The 24,023-nt window shown below is 50.3% G+C and overlaps 1 protein-coding gene across 1 annotated transcript in view; it reads left to right on the forward strand.

Moving 5' to 3' along the window:
* Window positions 1–5,805: 5,805 nt before the first annotated feature.
* Window positions 5,806–24,023, forward strand: part of LOC119970952 (natural cytotoxicity triggering receptor 3 ligand 1-like) — a 24,462-nt gene continuing 6,244 nt past the window's right edge. Inside the window, exons 1-2 of the mRNA XM_038806063.1 lie at window positions 5,806–6,017; window positions 23,820–24,019. Coding sequence (XP_038661991.1) covers window positions 5,806–6,017; window positions 23,820–24,019 — 412 coding nt within the window. The remainder of the gene's footprint in view (window positions 6,018–23,819; window positions 24,020–24,023) is intronic.

Here is a 24,023-nt window from a genome sequence, read left to right on the forward strand (position 1 = left end):
CGGAACTTCGGCCCATCCGGGCTGGAGAATCACCACAGGGGCCTCTCCGATCGGAGTGGCGAGATTCCCGCCACTGCCACTTCCCGGGTGGCGGAGATTCTCTGCCACGGCGGGGGCGGGATTTTCGGCGGCCCCAGGCGATTCTCCGACCCTGCTGGGGGTCGGAGAATTTAGCCCCTGTTTTCTGGCGTGGCATGCCCCTACTGGCGCCTGGGTCCACTGACCCGGCAGCCGCCCATTGTGGCCACCCCCATGCCGGCGGGAAATTTGCAGGCGTGAGTGTGCTGCTGGAGGAGCGGAAGATCACGTAAATTTTTTTAAAAATCCAGTATGTTGCTGACAGGGAATTCCGTGATGGTAATACCATCGAAAATTCAATTCAAGTGATCAAATGCAATCAAAGCATTCATCAAGTGATCAACGCTTAAACTTGTATCACTGAGGACAAACACTTATTTAAGCCAAAGGTTTAACTTGAAATAATCTTTTATTTCACTTACCACCCAAAGCTCAGCCAATATCAAACCAAATGCAGATCCTTTCTGCTGATGTGATTTGTATTGGTGCCAGGATTGTAAAAGCAAGCCATGAATGTTGAGTTATTGAATTTGGAGTGAGGTAATAGCCGTGTTTAGTCGCACATGCCAACACAATTTACTTTTGACTGTGATTAGAATGAATCTAATGCACTTTGTTTTTGTAGCTGTAAAATGAAAAATGAGATGCAAGTAATAAAAGATTTATTTTATGGTTGAAACTTTCTGCAGACAAACTGAAATAGAAACTTGTGTGCCCAAATGTGCAGTTATATGGAAATTATTCCTGCATCTTAATGTCATCTGGTAAGTTGCTGGCCTCTATTTAACAACACGCAGTACAGCAGGACTTGAATCAGGAACTCAGGAGATTGAGGATTCAACCAAACTTCCATCATCATGCATTCAATCTTCTCTCTGCGTCCTTTCTTTAGTCATGTACAGTGCCGGTTATATTAGGGCTTCCTGGCACCACTGGGATTCTTGTCGTTCGCACTTGTTTCAGCAAAATGGAAAAGGTATCATAGAATCCCCACAGTGCAGAAGGAGGCCATTCAGCCCATTGACTCTCCACCAACTCTCTGACCTGACCTCGCCCACTCCCCCTCAACCTGGTAACCCCACCTAACCTTTGGGCACTAAAGGGGACATTTAACATGGCCAATCCACCTAACCTTCACATCTTTGGATTGTGGGAGGAAACCAGAGCACCCGGAGGAAACCCATACAGACACGGGAGAATGTGTAAACTCCACACAGCCCCCGAGGCCTGAATTGAACCCGGGTTCTGGTAATGTGAGGCAGCAGTACTAACCACGCTGCCACCCCAGGCTTTAATGAACATGTTATTAAATTACTCTAACAAATTTTTGCACGGTACTTTGTTCAATACAGTGTTGTATGGTTCCTAAAAGTAGAAAAATGGGCTAGTGTTCAAATATTATATAGTTGAATAAAGTTTTGAAATCTGAACTTCCAACTATTTTTTGATTCTGATGTCCTTTTCTGGGCGGACAGGTGCTGAATGGCGCTCACCTGAGGTTTCAGAGGCAAAGGAAATTGATCCCAAATCCTCGAGTACGTTGGAAAACGACATATTCTTTCTAATATGCAGATTTGCCAAAAAGTGATCCTGCCCATAATGGCGGGATTTACATCGCAGTAGATCTCGCGAGGCATTGTGAGCCGGGTAGGTCCTGGGAGCGGGGTCTCCTGTCTTCTTTTTGCCAGCCTTCAGATCAGCGACCACGACACCACACAAGCCATGGCAATCTCTGCAAGGCGTGCCAGATCATCGACATGGGTACCACCATTACACATGAGAACACCACCCACCAAGTTCGAGGTGCATACTCGTGTGACTCGCCCAACGTTGTCTACCTCATACGCTGCAGGAAATGATGTCCAAAGCGTGGTACATTGGCGAGACCATGCAGACGCTGTGACAATGGGTGAATGGACATCGCGTGACAATCGCCAGGCAGGAATGTTCCCTTCGAGTCGGGGAACACTTCAGCAATCAAGAGCATTCAGCCTCTGATCTTCGGGTAAGCGTTCTCCAAGGAGGCCTTCAGGATGTGCGACAACGCAGAATCGCCGAGCAGTAACTTATAGCCAAGTTCCGCACACATGAGTACGGCCTCAACCGGGACCTTGGATTCATGTTGCATTACATTCACCCCCCACTATCTGGCCTGGGCTTGCAAAATTCTAACAGCTGTCCTGGCTTGAGACAATTCACATCTCTTTAACCTGTGATTATCCCTCTCTCCAGTTGCTCCATCTGGACCTGTAAAGACATAATTTCCTGCAAAGACTCGCATTCAAAGTATCGTCTTGCATTTTTGACTTTGTCTATATATATGTTTCTGGAACCCACCTCTTCATTCACCTGAGGAAGGAGCAGTGCTCCGAAAGCTAGTGATTCGAAACAAACTGCTGGACTTTAACCTGGTGTTGTAAGACTTCTTACTCTTGATACATAAAGCAGCAGATCATCCACGAGATCCTATGCTCCACCCCTCCCCCTCACTGCACTATTCCTCTCCAACTCCTTGATGCCATTTCCAGTGGCCCTATTGCCAAGGCAAAAAGCAATGGGGAGAGTGGGCACCCCTGCCTTGTCCCATGTTGTAGCCTGAAGTACCCCAAACTCACCCGATTCATATGTACGCTCGCTACCAGCGCCTTATATAACAAATGGACCCAGTCCACAAACACCTGCCCAAACCCGAACCGTCCCAACACTTCCCCCTGATATTCCCATTCCACCCGATCAAACGCCTTCTCCCATCCATAGCAACTGTCACCTCTGTGGTATTGTGTGAAGCAAATAATTGCATGATGGGAAAAATAGTCAAGTCTTCTTAGTACAATTGAATTTAAATGGATTTTCACATAACCTAAGGCACAGATTCAAAATACACAGATATACACAGCCGAGGTCAACCGAGAACTGGCTGACTCTAACACTCAGATAAAGTTTGTTCATCATGATACCAGAGTAGGTTCAATAAATAACAAGCTGAACAACTGTCTCTTCCTGTTCGTAAACAAATTTGTCCAGTTCTTAAAACAAAGATAAGATAATGATATGAGACTCCAGTCCCCTAAAGGTCAGCAAGGTGATGCCATTGTAACGATTATTACTTATGTTTTACTTTCGATCAAATTCCTGACCAAGTTGTATTCATGTTATCTTGATCCTATAATGTATAAGAATCGCCTTCTTTTTCTGTAATATCGCAGACTTGGGACGGACTCAGCAGTTTGTAATTGACTGCCTTCCGACTTCAAGTTTCTGCCATTTCTGCTAGCAGTTCTAATTAGTGAATAAAGTTCAGTTTTGCTTACCTAATGAATGCTGTTTGAATTTCTCTATCACAGACAAACGCGGGGAAAATATAAAATACAACACCTCCATCTCCTGTCCCTCTAGGGGCATCATTATCATGTTTAGTAACCGCCTAACATCAGCTGACAGATGCCTCCCTTTTACAAACACCATCTGGTCTTCCCCTATTACCCTGTGCACATGGGAGAAGTAAGAAAATTCCTTCACCCTCGGCCTCCCAAACCTTGGGTCCAAACCCCCCCCCCCCCCCCCCCCCCCTTTGCCCACCATGCGGTCCATGAACCCCTTCAGCTCCTTCATCACCACCAACACCCTCCCTGACTGCGGATCTGACTGTAAATTCTATGTCTATGAATGGAAGACCTGCCCTACCCACTGTTTCCTTAACCTAGCCTGATCTTCAATCTTCAAATGCATTTCTTGCAAAACAGGACATGTCCGCCTTCAAGCACCTCAGATGTGCAACCATGCGTGACCATTTGACTGGCCATTCAGCCCCCTCACATTCTATGAGACCAACCTGGGGGGGGGGGGGGGGCACCTCACCCCCCCCCCCTTCCCTGCCGATCAACCATATTCCTTCTTGAGCTAATCCCCGGTCCGTGATATGTGACCCTCCAGGTCCACTCTAGGATGACCACCACCTCATTTCTTGCTCCGCCACAGCAGTCTCCAGCTAGCCTGGCAGCCCCCGCCCAGCTTGCATGTCTCCATAGCGTGATTAACAATTAAACTCACCCGCCGCGTTCCCCAAGCAGCCAGCCACGGAACCCCTGTGGTGGTATGATTTGCATAGCTGTCTGCCATTGGTGCAGAACACCGGCTTACCATTGGCCCTGGTCGGTCATGTGCCTCTCGACCGATTGGTTGAGACCAGTCATGTGACGGCTCTCCGATTGGTCGAGAGGCTGAGTTAACCACGCCTCCATACCGAGGTATAAATAGTCAGAACGCCCGGTGGTCGTCCATTTTATTGTAGTCGACCGCAGGGCTAAGTTCTAGCTTATTAAAGCCGAACTTTTGTACAGCAACTTGTCTCTCGTGCAATTGATGGCTCATCAACCCCACAACAAATCTCAAAGAAGAGAGGTTCTCCCCTAACCAACAACCCAGAAACATTAAAGCAAAAAGGCGGAGAGAACCAACTCTTATACTTCCTCCAGAGTTCAATGTGCTCTCTCTCCTGCCAGTTCATTGTCTCTTAAAAAACTCTGTTGCCTCCTCTGGTGTCCCAAAATAAGTCACCCAAAGGCGGGCCGGGTACAGCATCTCAAACTTCACCCCCTTCTTGAAGAGGGCAACCTTGACTTGGTTAAACGTGGCTCTCCTCTTGGCCAGTTCTGCTCCAAAGGTTCTGGTACACCCGGAGCTCATTACCTTCCCAGGTGCACCTCCTCATCTGCCTGGCCCACCGCAAAATCTTCTCCTTGTCCAGGAATCTGTGGAGACTCATCATCATCTCCTTCGGCGACTCGTTCGCTTGCGGCTCCCTCATCAGCGTCCTATACGCCCAATCGACCTCCAGAGACCAACATTTTGGCTACATATGAGCCAGCATCCGCTGCTTCGATGCCCTCTGGCATCCCAATGGTTCTTAAATTTGGTCTCCGTGAGTGGTTCTCCAGATTCTCCACATTCTCCTTTAGCCGCTTCTGGGTATTCCGCATCATCCCAATCTCAGCTTTCAACGAGGTAAGCTGCTCCTACTACTCCCCCACCTCCTCCTCCACTTTCTGGATCGCCTGGCTCTGGATCTCCAGCCTCTGATCCACCCGATTGATCCCCGCTTTTAGCGGCTCTACCACCTTAGCCAGGTCCTCCTGAGCTTCCCTCCCCTGCTGGCTGAACTTCTCATTTAGGAAGTCCACCAGCTGCTCCGTAGACCACTGGGCTGGTAGGGCTGACCCTTTACCCTGTACCATCTTCACCTGTGGCGCACAAAGAATTTCTTGCTCAACCAGCTCCTTTCGCCTTGACCCACATCTGGTCCGTGAATCCATCCACCGACACCACCAGTGGAGCTTTACTTTCCTCCACCATTTCTACACCATTTCCACCAAAACATCCGCCCAGCAAATGGGGTAAAGGACTGAAAAAAATGCCTCGAGCGGGAGCTGCCAAATATGCCACCACTTACTCCATGACCGCCACTGGAAGTCCCGCCTCCGTGCTTCCTCAAAACTACCTGCATATCCTTGTATCATCTGCAAACTTCGCAACAGTACCCTCAGTTCCTTCTTCCAGATCATTAATATATATTGTGAAAAGTTGTGGTCATCCACAGATGCACCGTGCCGAGTGGCTAGCACTGCTGCCTCACAGCGCCAGGGACCGGGAGCTGGTTTCAGCATCAGATGAACTGAACAGGTGTGGGGTCAGGGGATGTTACAGAAGTGGAAATAGGCAACCTTAGCAATGGCAGAAATATGGTCAGAAGCTCATCTCGCTGTCAAATATGACATCAAAGTTGTGAAAAGTCTGGTTGAGCCTCAAACATTTGCCAAGGAGAGAAGTGGAATCGGTGGCTATCGAATAGATTTTGAGGACAGGACTGAATACACTGACTTTATTTTTTGCAACATTGAGGTGGAGGAAATTTCTGCTCTGCCTCGAGAACCAGATTTAAAGTAATCGGAAAAAGAAGCAATAGAGACATGAGCAATATCACGCAGCGAGTGGTTAGGATAGGGAATGTAATGCATGAAACTGTGACAAAGGCAGGTTCAACTGCGACTTTAATAAAGAAATTGGGTCATTATTTGTAAAGGAAACATTTGCAGAGCTAAGGAAGTGGTATCTGGCGAATTGTTCCTTCGGAATGCCTACACAGACATGATGCTGAATGACCTCTTCCTGTGCCATCACCATTCTATGTTTCTGTCATTCTATCCAAAACACAGAATATATTATTTACAAAGCTGGTCAACACCTCTCTACCTTTAAACAGTGATATGAGTACAGGCTGATTATTGGTGGATTCAGAGGACAAAGGATAGAAAAGGCCAAATATGTAACAGTCTAGAACAGACTAAAATGTAAAGTTTTTGCAAAAAATAACCCAAATAATGATCTTACTCAGGAAAATTGAGCAACAGAGCTGATTTTACACAGTTAATATTTATACATGAGAACCGTACAGTTTTCATTTGTTGTTGGCTGAAATATCACTAAAATAAGCAGAGGGTTGCACATAGGAACAACCCTTAAAGGGCTGTACTCCAAACTTGAACAAGCACAGCCATGTAAAGCACATGAATCGAATGTACAATGTGTCATTTTGCTACCAAAGCTGAATAATGTGCCTTTAAGGATGTATCCACTCATTAGAACCCATCATTGTATTGTTGCACATGGTTTTGACCAATCCGATTACCCTAACGTTAGAGCAAAGTCTGTTCTGTAGAAGGGTGATAACTCTCTCTCTCTCTCCACAGATGCTGCCAGACTTGCTGAGTTTATCCAGTATTTTCTTTTTTTTATTTTACATTCATACTTCAGATTCAAGCTGTCTCGTGACAACCAATTTGCATGCCATGGGGTTGCTTTAGAGGGCATTAATCTTGCAATCCAAACCTTCCAGCAGAGGAAAGGGTGCTAGCACCAAGCTAACAATAATAAATGCATTTTAATAAGTTGTACAAAATAGGCAGGAAGGTAAGCCAATGAAGATCAGTCCTCAGCTTCTTCAGCAGTGTAGTGTTCTACGGCAAGATAACGTCTATATTTATAGTCAATATGTTGATTTGGTGCATTTGAGACCTCTTGACATTCCTGAGTCCAACATGATCTCATAGTAGAAGAATATCTTCCTGGTGTCATGATATAAAATAAAGCATTCTTATACTTGATGCTTTGCTAACTTGGAGTTTCTGTGGAAAAAAAGTAAATAAAATAATAATTATTGAATAAATTAATTTTAGCATCCAAATATGTCACACCCATCAGAGATAAAGGGGGCAGTTGATTACAGTCAGGAACTGGGGAATTTATAATGGGAAACCAAGAAACGTCTGACCAGCTAAGTACATACTTTGGTTCTGTCTTCACAAAGGAGGACACAAATAACGTACCAGCAATGTAGTGCAACACAGGGGTTAGTGATGGGGTGGTAATTGGTCGGATTGGATTTGTCCTGCCTTTTGTGGACAGGACATGTCTGTTCAATTTTCTACTTTGTCAGGTAGATAGCAGAGATGTACCTGTACTAAAACAGCTCAGCTATACAACTTAGTGTTGTTAATGCAAAAATAATTTTCAGAGGTGCATTTTAATGTCACTTAACACTGTATTAAGGTGGATGGGCAAAGTCTTGGTCAATGCAATAGATTTGAAGGAACACCTTTAAGGAAGAAAGGGAGGTGGTGAGGTTTAAAAAGGAAGTTCCAGAGCTTGGGGCTTAGGGAGCTGGAGGAATAACTAAAGGAAGAACAGTTAAAAATCAAGATTCCTCAAGAGGCTGGAATTAGATGAGTGCAGATATCTCAGAGTGTGGTGGGATAGGAGCAGATTACAGAGATAAGGAGGGGCGGACTCATGGAAGGACTTGAAGAATTTAAAAATTGATGGCGTGCTCCACCATTATTGAGGATGGGGATGTTCAGGCTCTTATTATTCAAGCACAGGATGGGTGAACCTCCTTTGCAACCCCCTGTGTCCATCGGAGGCATCAAACTTCCAAGATTGCATTTCCCCCTTTACCTTCCACCCTCGCTTCACAAACCTATTCCTCCCATCTCCCTCTCATTGAGACCTGCCAGCGTGACCCTGGCAACTCCCCCACCCGCACCCTAACACCAATCTCATGGCGCGCTTCTGAGAGCTGCCGGCCAATGAATTAGCTGGTAGCACTCTGAGGCATGACTTCCTGTCTCTGAGGGGCTGTTCGGGGATATGTAGAGAATCCAGTCTTATTCAGGGTCAAAATGAGCATGGAGCTGCCGTTCTTGTACCCACTGATCTTTAGCCAGGGAAAGAGGGTGGGAACCATGGCATCCTGTAAAATGCAGCTATTTGTGTTTACTTCCTCTAGAGAAGCTGCACTATGTCATTGACAGGAAAGTTTCCTGGATGCTACAGATACTGCATTCCACTTAACATTCACTTCCCCTATTTTCATGTACTTTTTACTGGAAAGAACAATTTCTTTCAGTTTTAATGTTCCTCATGCTCTGAGTCAGATGTTTCTCACAATTAGTGGGCACTTTGTTTCCCTTTCAGGCAGCCCGACATTCAGTCTTAATCTTCATTGATGACTCCCTTTGAGGCCAATTCTTGCTTGGGATCACAGTTAAGGACAGGAATTTTCTAGCCCCCTCACAACGGATTTTCCTACGGTGGAGGTGGCTCACTGTTGGCTGCTGGTGGGATCTTCCACTCCTGCCGAAGTCAACGGCAATTTGCATGTCGTGGGATTCCCTCGCCTGAGGGAAGGGCTGGAAAATCCCACCCAAATGGCATGCATGGTGAACATAGAACATAGAACATTACAGCGCAGTACAGGCCCTTCAGCCCTCGATGTTGCACCGACCTGTGAAACCACTCTAAAGCCCATCTGCACTATTCCCTTATCGTCCATATGTCTATCCAATGACCATTTGAATGCCCTTAGTGTTGGCTAGTCCACTACTGTTGCAGGCAGGGCATTCCACCCCCTTACTACTCTCTGAGTAAAGAAGCAGCTCTCTTCAAAAAACAGTTCATTGTAAAACCATAATATTATGAAATATTAACATGGGAGCAAAGAATTTTAAAAAAAGATGTTGGGTTGCCTCTTCCATTCTTATCGTAACCCCAGTGCAAGTGCATTGGACATGTCTCTCCCTCCTCTCACACTGTTCCTTGCATGCCTCGCTGGTTCCATTTTCCTCTCCTCTCCCTGGTCTCACTGTCGGTCCTCACCCTTTCCTCTTGTTCTTTACTGTTAGAATAATAGAACTATAGAATCTCTACATTGCAGAAGGAGGCGCATTGAGTCTGCACCAACCTTCTGAAAGAGTACCCTTCTGTCTTGTCCTTCCACATCTTTCTTTTTTGGCTGTTTCATCTATGTCAGCAATAAAGACCTCTGTTTTAGAAGGAAGTAATTACTTTTAAGAATTTCTGAGTTAATTGGGTATTAAGAGGTGTATAACGTAATGGTCAGTGGAATGTATTCACTACAGTGACAACTTTTGTTGAAACCAGGCACCAAGACCTATCTTTTTACAGAGCGTTCAGTTATCCACTTGCTTCATTTGGTAACATTCTTGTTTTTCGTAGAATCCAAGTGATACTTCACTGCTCAATGGAGGGAAAGTGCTATTTGGGGCGTGATCGTCTGGAAACATTTCCAAGTGCTGTAGTGAGCGGGAATTGCCATGGGTTTCCTGGCACTTGACCCAGCGAGGCCGGCAACGCTATTCAACATTAATTGGTCCACTTAACGAGGCCTCATGGGTTTCGTGCCTTGAATGCCGGCTCACCAGCTGATTCGCCGGACCGCGCTTGCCAGCCCCCCCTCCCGCTAACAACGTAATGCAGCACTTCAACTGCACTTGCTCAGCCAACCCCAGCCAGCTCACAACAATGGCTTCGAGGAGACCGGCTCCAAGGTTCGGGGATGCAGATATAGGGAAGCCTATAGGGACGCGGTGGAGGCCAGGAGGGATGTCCTGTTCCCCGAGGGTGAGCCACAGGGCAGCCAGTGCTGCTTGGGACGAGGTGGCAGCAGCAGTCAGTTCAGGCAGTGTGACCAGGAAGACTGGCCTCCAATGTCAGAAGAAGGTCAACAACTAACACCGGGCAGTACGAGCGACTAGACACCAACATCACACACCCCCACCCCCTGAAGGGAGCATCCCCCCCAGGCGACACCCAACCCTCCCTCCATCCCCCTTCCCCTTCAGCACTTCCTCCACACACCACTTCAACTCTCCCTCCACCCCAACACTCCCTTCACACCACACCCCCCACAACCGTGAACCACGCGTGTGGCTGACGATGCCCTCTCTGTGTCTCCTCAGGAAAAGCTCTCTCACAATCGGCGGGAGAGGGCCCAGACTGGCGGTGGGGTGCTGGACTTGAGAATCCTCACCTCCTTCGAGGAGCGCGCCCTGGAGGTGAATGGTGTGGCCGAGGACAGGGTGGTCACCCGCGGAGAGGCTGGTGGTCACCGCACAGGTGAGGAATCACCAGGCTCCACCCGGAGGACCTGTCAAATGTGAGTAGTGATTGCCTTACTGACTGACCCATCCGGCCCACTGATCACATGTTTATTCTCCCGCAGGCCCCCCAGGCAACGGCGCAGGCCCATCCCGGGAGGCCCCCTATCCTGACTCCAAGGAGAACCCCTCGAGATGCAAGTGTTATAGTCGCGGCACAGCTGTCATCCCCATCTTCCACCAGCGCAAACACACACACCTTGGTGGGAAATGTTAGTGGTCAGGCTTCGAGAGCATAATCTGGTGAGCACCACACTGCTGCTGATGTACATCAGGTGGAGACAGGAACCCCCAGGTGAGACAGCAGATCCATAGGCGATTGGAGGAGTCCCAGAGGCTACGGGCGCAGGAGATGGCGCCGGCAACGAGTGGTACTGAGGCCAACAGTGCTAGGGTGTCGACCGCAGTGGAGAGCCTGGTGTACGATGTCAGCACCAAGAGTGAAGGTGCCCAAGGCACGCGCAGTCGGTGACGACCATGACTGAGGGTCTCGGCAGAATGTCTGCCTCACTGGGGGATCCATGATGTGGAGATGTCGGTGTTGGACTGGGGTGGGCACAGTAAGAAGTTTTACAACATAAGGTTAAAGTCCAACAGGTTTGTTTCGAATCGATAGCTTTCGGAGCGCAGTTCCTTCATTAGGTGAATCTCCTGATGAAGGAGCCACACTCCGAAAGCTAGTGATTCAAAACAGACCTGTTGGACTTTAATCTGGTGTGTTAAGACTTCGCATTGGGGGATGTAACCCAGTACCAGGCCAACATTGATGGGGTTCTGCGGGACACGTCCGCTCTCAGATAGGAATGGCTGAGCTGCTGTGCAGCTTATCCAAGTCGTAGGTGGGCATGGCTGAGGCACTGCAGAGCATGGCCCAGTCACTGGGCGATGTGCCCCAGTCACTGAGGAGCATCGCCGAGGACGTCAACACAATAGTGTGGACTATGGGGAACCACCAGGGCTGGCAGAGCCAGGGGCAGCCAGGGCTGAACCCAGCTGCCACTCCATCCCAAGATGATCCCCAGGGCTTCTATGGGCACCGACCGGGAGGAGGGGGTGCTGAGTGCCAACCCGGCCCTTCAACGGTGGCCACCAGCACTACCGAGTTCCACCCCCTTAATGAGGTTGCATCTCCGGGTCAGCACACGGGACAGAGCGGCACGCCTGTGCATGTGCCTTCGACAAGTGAACCCTCTGACCCCAGAGCCCTTAGAGGACGCCCGCTAGGTAAGCAGCTGGCTGCCTCATCTCAGATGTGCATCCTGGGGGCACACCTGGATGTAGTGGTAGAGCTAGGAGGGCCAGACACGTTGAGGATACTGAGGGCACTGAGGTAGGGGGGAGGGGTTAGGTAGAGGATGGGGAGGGGGTGGGATTTGGGGAGCGACACTAGAGGGAATGGGGTACTGTACACCAAGTACAGCACATTAAACAACTTTTCATAAACATTAAGACACCTCTGTCACTTTTTTCCGCATTGCGGCTGACCCCCGGACCATTTGCCTTTCTCTCCGGTCAACCCCCTTCCCCATGGCTCTCACCCACCCTCTGGCTGTGGACATGTCCCTGGAGCTGTGTCCCATCCCCTGGGTGTTTGGATGTTGGCTGTTGCGTGTGTGGTGTTGCGTCCCACATAGATTCCAGCCATCAACGTTTGATTGGAATGCTAGGCAATGACTCCCACATGCTACATGGCCCGCCAACCCATGGGAATCCACTTGGCATGTGTCAAGTGCTAACTTAACCACGATTGCCAATTCCCTATTAGCGATAGCCTTCAGCCGTGCATCCAGAGGCCTCAGCAGCCGGTGAGGGTTATGGGTGATCGGTGTACCAGACAGGCAGGGATAAGTGTTGCCCCCAGAATGGTGTTGGGATCCAGGAGTTGGCAGGGTGGTGCCGTGAGCGATTTCCCCCCCAGTTGCCCACCCAGCGGCTCTCCACCGATCCTCCCATGGCAACCCATCCCTGCAGAGGGTCCTCCACTCTCAGCTGAGGGTCCCCCACCCCCCGGCCGAGCACTGGGGTGACAAGCCCAGCACCCTATGTCTGTTTGACTGTGAACAAATATTGCTGCTCCTCTCCTTAGCTCCCCACGGAAAACATTCCGCCAGATCCACGTTTTTCAGAAGGACAGTCCGAAGATCTGCAGGTTAGGTGGACTGGCCATGATAAATTGCCTTTAGTGACCTAAAAAAAGGACGGAGGGGTTTTTGGATTACGGGGATAGGATGGAGTGAGGGCTTAGATGGGTCGCTGCAGACTCGATGGGCCAAATGGCCTCCTTCTGCACTGTATGTTCTATGTTCTATTACTAATCGGCACCAGCATGAGCACTTACTGGGGAGGCTACTGAATGACAGGATGCCATTGGATGATGGGTGGCTCTCGTTAAATGTATGGAAATTGGGTTTAAGTGGTGAGAATTGGTTTCTGGCCATGCTATGTCAAGATTCCGTCGAATGGAGCAGGCAGGTTGCATCGCAAACTATTTAGTACCAGGCGCGGTGATAAGCCATCAATCGAACGTGAGACGAGTTGCTGTACAAAAGTTAGGCTTTAATAAGCTAGAACTTAGCCCTGCGGTCGACTACAGTAAATGGACGACCGCCGGGCATTCTGACTATTTATACCTCGGTATGGAGGCGTGGTTAACTCAGCCTCTCGACCAATCGGAGAGCCGTCACATGACTGGTCTCAACCAATCGGTCGAGAGGCACATGACCGACCAGGGCCAATGGTAAGCCGATGTTCTGCACCAATGGCAGACAGCTATGCAAATCATACCAGCACGTTCACCCCTTGCGGAGAAAGAAGCCGGGGGGGGGGGGGGGGGGGGGGACCAACGAGAGCCGGGGGGAGGGGGGGGGCGGGGGGGAGAGAACTGGTGGTGTGAGTAGCAGCGGGGAAGGGAGAGAGAACAAAAATGTTCTCTTCTTTTCTTTTATTACATTTTTGGCTTCCCACTGGCCCAGACAATTAACAATAGTACACAAAGTCCCAACAAAGTCCATGGAGCTGTTGTAATTTAAATCGATTCGATCAGTCTTTTCGTGGCCTGTGACGTTCTGGCAGACCGCCGCAGTGGAGTAGGTGACGTCGGTTCAGCCGATGGTGGTGGTTCCGCTGACGTCCTGGAGTCCGGGAGCGATGGTCCTTGAACAGTCTCCGTCACCCGAGCTGGCTGTGGAGACGCCATGGATGGGGAAGGGGTGGCCTGGGTGGGGCACTGGGGGGAAAAACAGGGGGGGGGGGCGTCTGTGGCGAAGGGGGGAAGGCCGCACGCCGGCGGGTGCCAGGTCCTGGAGGGAGACCATGTCCTGCCGACCGTCGGGGTACTCCACGTACGCATACTGCGGGTTAGCGTGAAGTAACTGGACTTATTCCACCAACGGGTCGGACTTGTGCACCCGCACATGCTTCCGGAGCAAGCTGGTTCCGGGGGCGGCCAGCCACGTCAGGAGAGGGGATCTGGAGGACGACGTCCGAGGGAAAACAAGAAGACGTTCATGAGGTGTCTGATTTGTTGCGGTACAGAGGAGTGAGCGGATAGAATGTAGGGCATCGGGGAAAACCTCTTGCCATCGGGAAATAGGAAGATCTCTGGACCGGAGGGCCTGTAGTATGGTCTTCCAGATGGTACCATTCTCCCGCTCGACCTGTCCGTTACCCCGGGGGTTATAGCTGGTCGTCCTGCTAGAGGCAATGCCCCTGTTGAGCAGGAATTTACGCAGCTCGTCGCTCATAAATGAGGACCCCCGATCGCTATGTATGTATGCGGGGTAGCCGAACAGGGAGAAGATGGAGAGGAGGGCCTTAATGACGGTCGATGTGGTCATGTCGGGGCAGGGAATGGCAAAGGGGAAGCGGGAGTATTCGTCAATTACCGCCAGGAAGTAAATGTTGCGGTTGTTAGAGGGAAGGGGCCCCTTGAAGTCAATGCTGAGACGTTTGAAGGGGCGGGATGCTTTGATCAGGTGTGCGCGCTCGGGGCAGTAGAAGTGCGGTTTTCACTCTGCGCAGATGTGGCAGTCACGGGTTACTGTCCTGACTTCCGCGATGGAGAAAGGCAGGTTGCGGGCCTTAATGAAATGGTAGAGACGGGTCACCCCTGGATGGCAGAGGTCCGCGTGGAGGGAGCGGAGGCGGTCTATCTGCGCGCTGGCGCAGGTACCTCGGGACAGGGCATCAGGAGGCTCATTGAGCTGCCCAGGACGATACAAGATCTCATAATTGTACGTGGACAACTCGATCCGCCACTGTAAGATCTTGTCATTCTTAATCTTGCCCCTTTGTGCATTATCAAAAATGAAGGCTACTGACCGTTGGTCTGTTAGGAGGGTAAACCTCCTGCCGGCCAAATAGTGCCTCCAATGTCGCATCGCTTCGACTATGGCCTGGGCTTCCTTTTCCACAGAGGGGTGGCGGAGTTCGGAAGCCTGGAGGGTTCTGGAGAAGAAGGCCACGGGTCTGCCCGCTTGGTTCAGGGTGGCCGCCAGAGCTAATTCTGATGTGTCGCTCTCGACCTGGAAGAGGAGGGACTCGTCGATGGCGCGCTTCGTGGCCTTTGCGATGTCCGCTTGGATGCGGCTAAAGGCCTGGCAGGCCTCTGTCGACGGCGGGAAGGTCGTGGTTTGAATGAGGGGACGGGCCTTGTCAGCGTAGTTGGGAACCCATTGGGCGTAGTACGCGAAGAAACCCAGGCAGCGTTTGAGGGATTTGAGGGTATTGGGGAGCGGAAGTTCCATCAAGGGGCGCATGCGTTCGGGGTCGGGGCCTATCACTCCTTTACGCACTACGTAGCCGAGGATGGCTAGACGGTCGGTGCTAAACACGCACTTATCCTTATTGTATGTGAGGTTAAGGAGTTTTGCGGTTTGGAGGAATTTCTGGAGGTTGGCGTCATGGTCCTACTGATCGTGGCTGCAGATGGTGACATTATCAAGATACGGGAAGGTAGCCCGTAATCCGTACTTGTCGACCATTTGGTCCATCTCCCGTTGGAAGACCGAGACCCCATTTGTGACACCAAATGGAACCCTGAGGAAGTGGGAGAGGCGCCCATCTGCCTCAAACGCGGTGTATTTGCGGTCACTCGCGCGGATGGGGAGCTGGTGGTAAGCGGACTTAAGGTCCACAGTGGAGAAAACTTTGTATTTCGCGATATCGTTTACCATGGCAGAAATACGGGGGAGAGGATCCGCGTCCAGTTGCGTAAACCGATTGATGGTCTGGCTATAGTCGATGACCATCCGGTTTTTCTCCCCAGTCCGGACCACCAGCACTTGGGCTCGCCAGGGACTGTTGCTGCCCTCGACGGCCCCTTCCTTCAGTAACCTCTCGTCCTCGGACCTGATGAAGGTCCGGTCCTGGGCGCTGTACCGTCTGCTCCGTGTCGCGACGGGTTTGCAATCGGGGGTGAGATTAGCAAACAAGGAGGGAGGGTCCACTTAGAGGGACGCGAGGCTGCAGACAGTGAGGGGGTGTATAGGGCCGCTGAATTGGAAGGTCAAGCTCTGCAGGTTACACTGGAAGTCCAGTCCTAGGAGTGCCGGTGTGCAAAGGTCAGGGAGGACGAGGAGTTTATCATTTTTAAAAACCTTCCCTTGGACCGTGAGGTCTGCGATGCAGCAGCCGGTGATGCGGACGGAGTGCGAACCTGAGGCTAACCCGATTTTGTGTTTTACAGGATGGACAGGGAGCGCGCAGCATCTTACCGTGGTAGGGTGAACAAAGCTTTCCGTGCTCCCGGAGTCCAGCAGGCAACCCGTCTCGTGGCCGTTGAGGTGGATCAGCGTTGTCGTTATGGCGAGCGTGCATGGACGTGACTGGTCGAGCTGAATGGCCACGAGCCGTGGAGAAGATCCATAGTCGTCGTCGGCGGCCGAGTAGGTGCTGGAAGAACCTTGCGTGCCAGTCCCGGAAGGTGGTGCCCAGGATCCGCACGTGGAGTCGGGATCCCAAGATGGCGGCGCCCAGAACCCGCACGTGGAGTCAGCGCCCCAAGATGGCGGCGCCCAGGACCCGCATGTGGAGTCGGGGTCCCAAGATGGCGGCGCCCAGTACCCGCACGTGGAGTCAGTGCCCCAAGATGGCGGCGCCCAGGACCTGCACGTGGAGTCGGCGCCCCAAGATGGCGGCGCCCAGGACCCGCACGTGGAGTCGGCGCCCCAAGATGGCAGCGCCCGGGACCTGCACGTGGCATCCGGGGCCCAAAATGGTGGCGCCCGTGGGGCCCTCGTGGTTGCTGGGGGTGGGATTAGCGGTGCCGGCGGGCCGACCGGAGTGGCTGAGAGCGGGGGCCGAGAGGCACGCAGGCCAGGCGCAGGGGCCAGGGGGGGGGTGAGATTAGCGCGGTGCGCTGGAGGGGCCCGGAAAGGCCCGGCGGTTGGGGGGGGGGAGATTGGCGCAGCGGATGGCAGTGGGTAAGCATACCAGGAGGCCCAGGGCGCTGCAGTGCGGCTGGGGCATAGGCGCGGGCATGTAAAGTGGCGACCTCCAGGGAGGTGGAGAGAGTCCGTGCCTCAGTTAAGCTGAGGTCGTCTTTCTCCAGTATCCGCTGGCGGATAGCGGGGGACTGCATCCCAGCCACGTAAGCATCTCTGATCAGCAGTTCCATGTGCTCCGTGGCTGAAGCTTGGAGGCAGGAGCAATTCCTCCCCAGGACAGCGAGGGCCTGGTAAAATTGGTCTAATGATTCACCGGGGAGCTGTTGTCTGGTGGCCAGCAGATGTCGGGCGAATACTCTGTTGACTGGTTTAAGAAACTGTCCATTCAGCTTAAGCATGGCCGCATCGTAATCTTCCTCTTCCTTGATTATCGCGTAGGCTGCTGTGCCCACGCTGGAGTGGAGGATGTGAAGCTTCTGTGCCATGGTGGGGGTCTGTTTGCAGACTCCAGGTATCCTTCGAGACATGCCAGCCAATGTTGAAAAATTTCTGAAGCGTTCTGAGTTTGCGGGCTGATGCGGAGGCATTCGGGCTTGATCCGGAACTCTATCTTCAAAAATCTAGCTTACTAAATTGATGAGCCATCAATCGAACGCGAGACGAGTTGCTGTACAAAAGTTAGGCTTTAATAAGCTAGAACTTAGCCCTGCGGTCGACTACAGTAAATGGCCGACCGCCGGGCGTTCTGACTATTTATACCTCGGTATGGAGGCGTGGTTAACTCAGCCTCTCGACCAATCGGAGAGCCGTCACATGACTGGTCTCAACCAATCGGTCGAGAGGCACATGACCAACCAGGGCCAATGGTAAGCCGGTGTTCTGCACCAATGGCAGACAGCTATGAAAATCATACCACCACACGCGGTTCCCGTTTTTGGCGTCTCCCGCTATTCACCAGCTCGTCTCGCTTGAGCGCGAATGTAACAAGGCCGGAAGATCACGCCCATAGTTCCAGGTACCAACTCCTCAAGGTAAAGTAAACTAAGGACATCATGTGATTGCTCAGGTGGAAGTGAAATATGACACTTTAACAACAGAACTCTTTCAACCTTGTGGAAGTGAAAACATCTCAAACAACGCCGTGAGAAATCCCAGAATATACTATCGTGCTTTTTACTCATTATTGGTGGGACAATGAAATACTTAACACAATGACTATCTCTAGCACATCAGAAATGTTGACATTTTTCTGCATGCAACTTTAGAAGCTTTAAGCCTGGATTATAAAAATTAGCAAATTTGCTCCCTCATTGAAATCCGCCCTGACATTATCTATATGTTCATTGCAATAGAATTCCTGACTAAATGCATCAATAAACTTGGAAATTATATACTTAGCATAGTATTCACCTTTTGCAATGGGAGCATTCACCGTCTCAAAAACTGCACTTCCAGTATCATCTTCACTTTTTTTTGTTTTTTCTTGCTCTTAAATAGTAATAATCAATACATATTAGCCAGCAAAGAAACTGATCTGAATCAATAATATTTGAATCCTGAATGTGACATTATTACAACTCCATCGTTCTAATTCTTCTTCAAGTTACTTCAACAAGGAATTTCTGAAAACACTTCAATAAGACATTTGTCTGAACTCTTGTACTGTCTAATGTAGTCTCATATAGCAGAAATAAATGTCCAGTTCTTGTGAAAACCATGTGCATAACATCAGTATTAGAGTAACTATTTAGTTCCTAGCAGTTCGCTTTGATGCAATTCGGGCGCAATTCTCTGACCTTGTCGCGCTCTTGCTCGAGCGAAACAAGGCCGATGAATAGCTGGAGGAGCCGATTTACCATGGTAAGTGAGTAAGATCAAAGCTGATCTGGCAAGGTGGGATAGTCTCCCTCTGTCACAGGCGGGTTGGGTACAGGTGGTTAAAATGAACATGTTGCCACGATTTCTGTTTATTTTCCAATTGCTGCCGCTTTTCCTGCCAAAGGCATTTTTCAGAGAGATTGAAGGAACAATTGCCTCGTTCATATAGGGAGGGAAGGTGGCCAGAGTTAGAAAGGTGCTGCTACAGAGGGGAAGGCAGGCAGGGGGTTTGGGTCTTCCGAACCTGATGTATCATTACTGGGCGGTGAATGTGGAGAAGGTGCGGAGCTAGGTCAGAGGGGTTGATTCCCCCCACCCCCCCGCCTTTAGTTTCAAGATTTAGTTCTCAAGCTTTTTCTTCCGCTCCGCCATGGCCTTCACCATGACGGGGGCGGAAGAGACCCCCTCCCCTGTGCATGCGCCGGTATGACGTCAGCAGCCGCTGACGCACCGGCGCATGCGCGGACTTCCGCCGGTCTTGAAAACTAAAACTTGAAACTAAATGCTGGGGTGGGTTCAATTGTAGGGGAAACTAGAAAGCCCAATTTAAATGAAGAGGGAAGAGTGCAAGTTAGGAATGTGGTGGATGGTTACAAGAAAATAAAAGTGAGGGACAGAACAGATGAATGTCTTTATGCACCAAGGAAGAGCAGGGAAATTTAACAAAACAAATTTAAAAGCTTTGTATCGAAGTGCAAGCAGCAGTCGTAACAAACTTAATGAGCTAACAGCACAAATAGAAATAAAAGGTTATGACTTGGTGGGGATTACTGAAATGAGGTTACAGGGAGACCAGGTCTGGGAATTGAATATCCAAGGGCACACAGTGGCCGGGATTCTCCCCTACTCAGCGGGGCGGGTGGTCCCAGTGGGACGGAGTGGCGTGAACCATTCCGGCGTCGGGCCTCCCCAAAGGTGCGCAATTCTCTACACTTTTAGGGGCTAGGCCTGCGCCAGAGTGGCTCCCGCTCCGCCGGCTGGCACGGATGGCCTTTGGTGCCCCGCCAGCTGGGGCCGAAAGGCCTTCGGTGGCCGGCGGAAGTCCGTGCATGCACCGGTGCGTCAGCGGCTGCTGACGTCATACCGGCGCATGCACGGGGGAGGGGGTCTCTTCCACGCCGTCATGGTGAAGGCCATGGCGGAGCGGAAGAAAAAGAGTGCCCTCACAGCACAGGCCCGCCCGCCGATCGGTGGGCCCCGACCGCAGGCCAGGCCACCCTTGGGGCAGCCCCCGGGGCCAGATCACCCCGCGCCCCCCCAAGGACTTTGGCGCCCACCCGCGCCACCAATCCCGCTGGCACCAAGCATGCTTTGATTCCTGTCGGCGGGAACGGCCTGTCAGCGGTGGGACTTCGGCCCATCACGGGCCGGAGAATCGCCGTGAGGAGCCTGCCGACCGGTGCGGCGCGATTCCCGCCCCCGCCGATTCCCGGCTGGCGGAGAATTTGGCCCAGTATTTTGGAAAGATAGGAGGAAAGGAAAAGGAGCTGGCATAGCCCTGCTGGTGAGGAATGGGATCGGTGCTGTAATGGGAAATGACATAAGCACTGGAGATCAAGATGTCGAATCGGTACTGGTAGAAATAAGAAATAACAAAGGGAAGAAGTCCTTGGTAGGAGTAATCTATAGGTCCCCAAACAGTAGTTCTACAGTGGGACACAGTATAAACCTGGAAATACTGGGGGCTTGCAAGAAAGGTATGGCAATAATAATGGGTGATTTCAATATGCACATAGACTGCAGGAATCAAATTGGCAAGAGTAGCCTGGAGGCAGAGTTCATTGAATGCATTAGAGACTGTTTCCTGGAACAGTATGTTGGGAACCAACCAGGGAGGTATTTGGTAATGAGGAGGGATTAATTAATGACCTCATAGTTAAGCATCCACTAGGGAGTAGTGACCATAATACGGTAGAATTCAATATTCAGTTTGGGGGCCACACTAGTGTTCTGGAATTAAACAAAGAAAATTACAGAGGCTTGACAGATTTAGCCCGTATATACTGGGCAGGAAGGCTGAAAGGTAGGGCAGCTGCTGAACAGTGACAGTTGTTTAAGGAGATACTCAATTCCTCACAACTGAAATATATCCCAGTGAGTAAGAAAGATGGGAATAAGTGTAAAAAGCGTCCATGTCTAAACAAGGGACAGCACGGTAGCACAGTGGTTAGCACTGTAGCATCACTGCTCCAGGGTCCAAGGTTCAACTTGGGTCACTGTCTGTGTGGAGTCTGCATGTTCTCCCAGTGGGTTTCCTCCGGTTGCTCCTGTTTCCTCCCACAACCCAAAAGATGTGCAGAGTAGGCAGATTGCCACATCAAATTGCCTTTAACTGGAAAAAAAAATGAATTGGATACTTTAAATTTATCAAAACAAAAGTGGGGTGCTCTTTCCAAGGGCTGGTGCAGATTTGATGGGCCGAACGGCCTCCTTCTACACAGTAAATTCTATGATTTTTCGATGAAGGAAGTCAAGGACATTATATTTTATTTTCATAAATTTAGATTACCCAATTATTTTTTCCAATTAAGGGGCAATTTAGCATGGCCAATCCACCTACTCTGCACATTTTTGGGTTGTAGGGGCGAAACCCACGCAGACACGGGGAGAATGTGCAAACTCCACACGGACAGTGACCCAGAGCCGGGATCGAACCTGGGACCTCAGCGCTGTGAGGCGGTTGTGCTAACCACTAGGCGACCGTGCTGCCCTATCAAGGACATTATAAAGACAAAAATTAAGTTATATCATATTGCAAAGGCCAGTGGCAGGCTTGAAGATTGTGGAGCTTTCAAACATAACCAAAGGAATACTAAAAAAGTAATTAAAAGAGCTAAGGTAAATTACGGACAAAAAATATCACAGAATATCAAAAAGGATAGCAAAAGCTTCTACAGGTACGTAAAAGGGAAGACAGTCGCTGAGGTGAATGTTGGCCCATTGGAGGATGAATCTGGTGAGTTAATAGTGGGGAGCACAGACACGGCAGAGATGCTAAACCAATACTTTACCTCGGTGGGGGACACTAGTACCATTCCTATAGGAATGGGCAATTCAGAGGTAATAGAAAAGGTGGAACTTGGAACAATCAGCATCAATAGGGAAACGGTACTCAACAAACTCTTGGGTTGGGGGCAGACAAGTCCCCAGGATCTGATGGCCTACATCCTAGGATGTTAAAGGAAGTGGCAGCAGAGATAGTGGATCCACTGGTTATGATATTCCAAAATTCCATGGACACGGTAAAGGTTCTGGTGTATTGAACCAATGCTAACGTAATGCCCTTATTCAAAAAGGGAGGGCGGCAGAATGTGGGAAATTACAGACCAGTTAGTTTAACATCTGTTGTTCGAAAATTGTTAGAATCAATTATCAAGGACGTAATATCAGGACATTTGGAATGCCAAAGCGCTATCCATCAGAGTCAGCATGGTTTTATGAAGGGCAAATCATGTTTGACTAAGTTGCTTAAGTTCTTCGATGTAACAAGCAAAGTGGATAATGGGGATCCTGTACATGTAATATATCTGGACTTCTGGAAGGCGTTTAATAATGTGCTGCACAGAAATTTAATTCACAAGGTGAGATCACATGGGATTAGGGGTAAATTTATTAGCTTGGATAGAAGACTGGCTGATGGACAGGAGACAGACTGTCCATCCATTTATAACAAAAGGAATTGAGTATAAAGGTAAGGAAGTGTTGTTGCAACTATACAAGGCATTGGTAAGACTGCACCTGGAGTATTGTGCAGTTTCGGACCCCTTGGGCGCAATTCTCCGCACTCACGACGGTGCGGAGAATAGCGGGGGTCGTAAAATTTTACGGCCACGCTAGTCCGACGCCCTCCCGCTATTCTCCCCCCGACCTGTTCATGCCGGCGGCAACCACACCTGGTCGCTGCTGGCGTGAACAGCGCGCCAAAGGTGAGTATGGGGCTTGTGGGGAATGGAGAGGGGAGTGAGCACCACGACCGTGCTCGGGAGGGGACTGGCCCACGATAGATTCCCACCAATCGTTGGGCCGGCGTCTCAAAGGGACGCACTCTTTCCCCTCCGCCGCCCCGCAAGATAAAGCCGCCACGTCTTGCGGGGCAGCGGAGGGGAAGACTGCAACTGCGCATGCGCGGGTTTGAGCCATCAGCCGTCGTGACGTCAGCCGCGCATGCGCGGGTTGGAGCCGGCCAACCTGCACATGCGCGGCTGACGTCATTATGCGCGCCGGCCGCGTCAGTCTCGGCGCGCCGGGCCTTGACACCAGCGACAAGGCCCCGCGGCCGAGATTTACGGCACTGCCCGGGTTTCACGACGGCATCGGGCCTTGCAGAGAATTCCGCCCGAGGGGTTTGTCGTATGAGGAGAGATTGAACAGTTTAGGCCTGTACTCTCTCGAGTTTAGAAGAATGAGGGGAGGCCTAATTGAGGTATACAAGATGCTAAAAGGTATGGATAAAGTAGATGTGGAGCTGATGCTTCCTCTGGTGGGGCATTCTAAAATGAGAGGTCATAATCTTAGAATAAGAGGTAGCAAATTTGAAACAGATTTGAGGAGAAACTATTTCTCCCAAAGGGTTGTGAATCTATGGAATGCGTAACCCCAGAGTGCGGTGGCTGCAGGGGCAGGGAGTAAATTGAAGGAGGAGTTAGACAGAGCTTTAATTGGTAATGGTTTGAAGGATTATAGAGAATGTTCAAGGCGGTGGAGTTGAGGCCAGGATGGTATCAGCCATGATCACGTTGAAGGTGTTTAGGCACGGGAGACTAAATTGCCTACTCCTGCTCCTAGGTCATGTGTTCTAGGGGGGAGATGCTCTGGCTGATTTAACAATCCAGCTCTTGGCCTGTAGCATTGTAGGTAGCAGATGAGGAGTATAGCAACCATAGTAGAATGGTAGAGCAGACTCGATGGGCCAAATGGCCTAATTCTGCTTATGAATTTATGAGATTCTTTCCTGCTTCATACTTAGTCATTATTTCCATGTTCACATGCAAGCAGTTTTCCCCAACAAATCATTTCCTGGGTTTGGTAAGAATACTAGCAGTGAATCCACGACCCAGGAATCTGACTTTTTTCTCACCCACATGTATGGTACCAGGATAGCTGGTAAACATGACATTGATAAAAATGCAGTTATCGTGAGTCAATTAAAAGGCATCAGGATGAAATGTAA

This window comes from Scyliorhinus canicula, chromosome 9, assembly GCF_902713615.1.
Source record: "Scyliorhinus canicula chromosome 9, sScyCan1.1, whole genome shotgun sequence".
Taxonomy (NCBI): domain Eukaryota; kingdom Metazoa; phylum Chordata; class Chondrichthyes; order Carcharhiniformes; family Scyliorhinidae; genus Scyliorhinus; species Scyliorhinus canicula.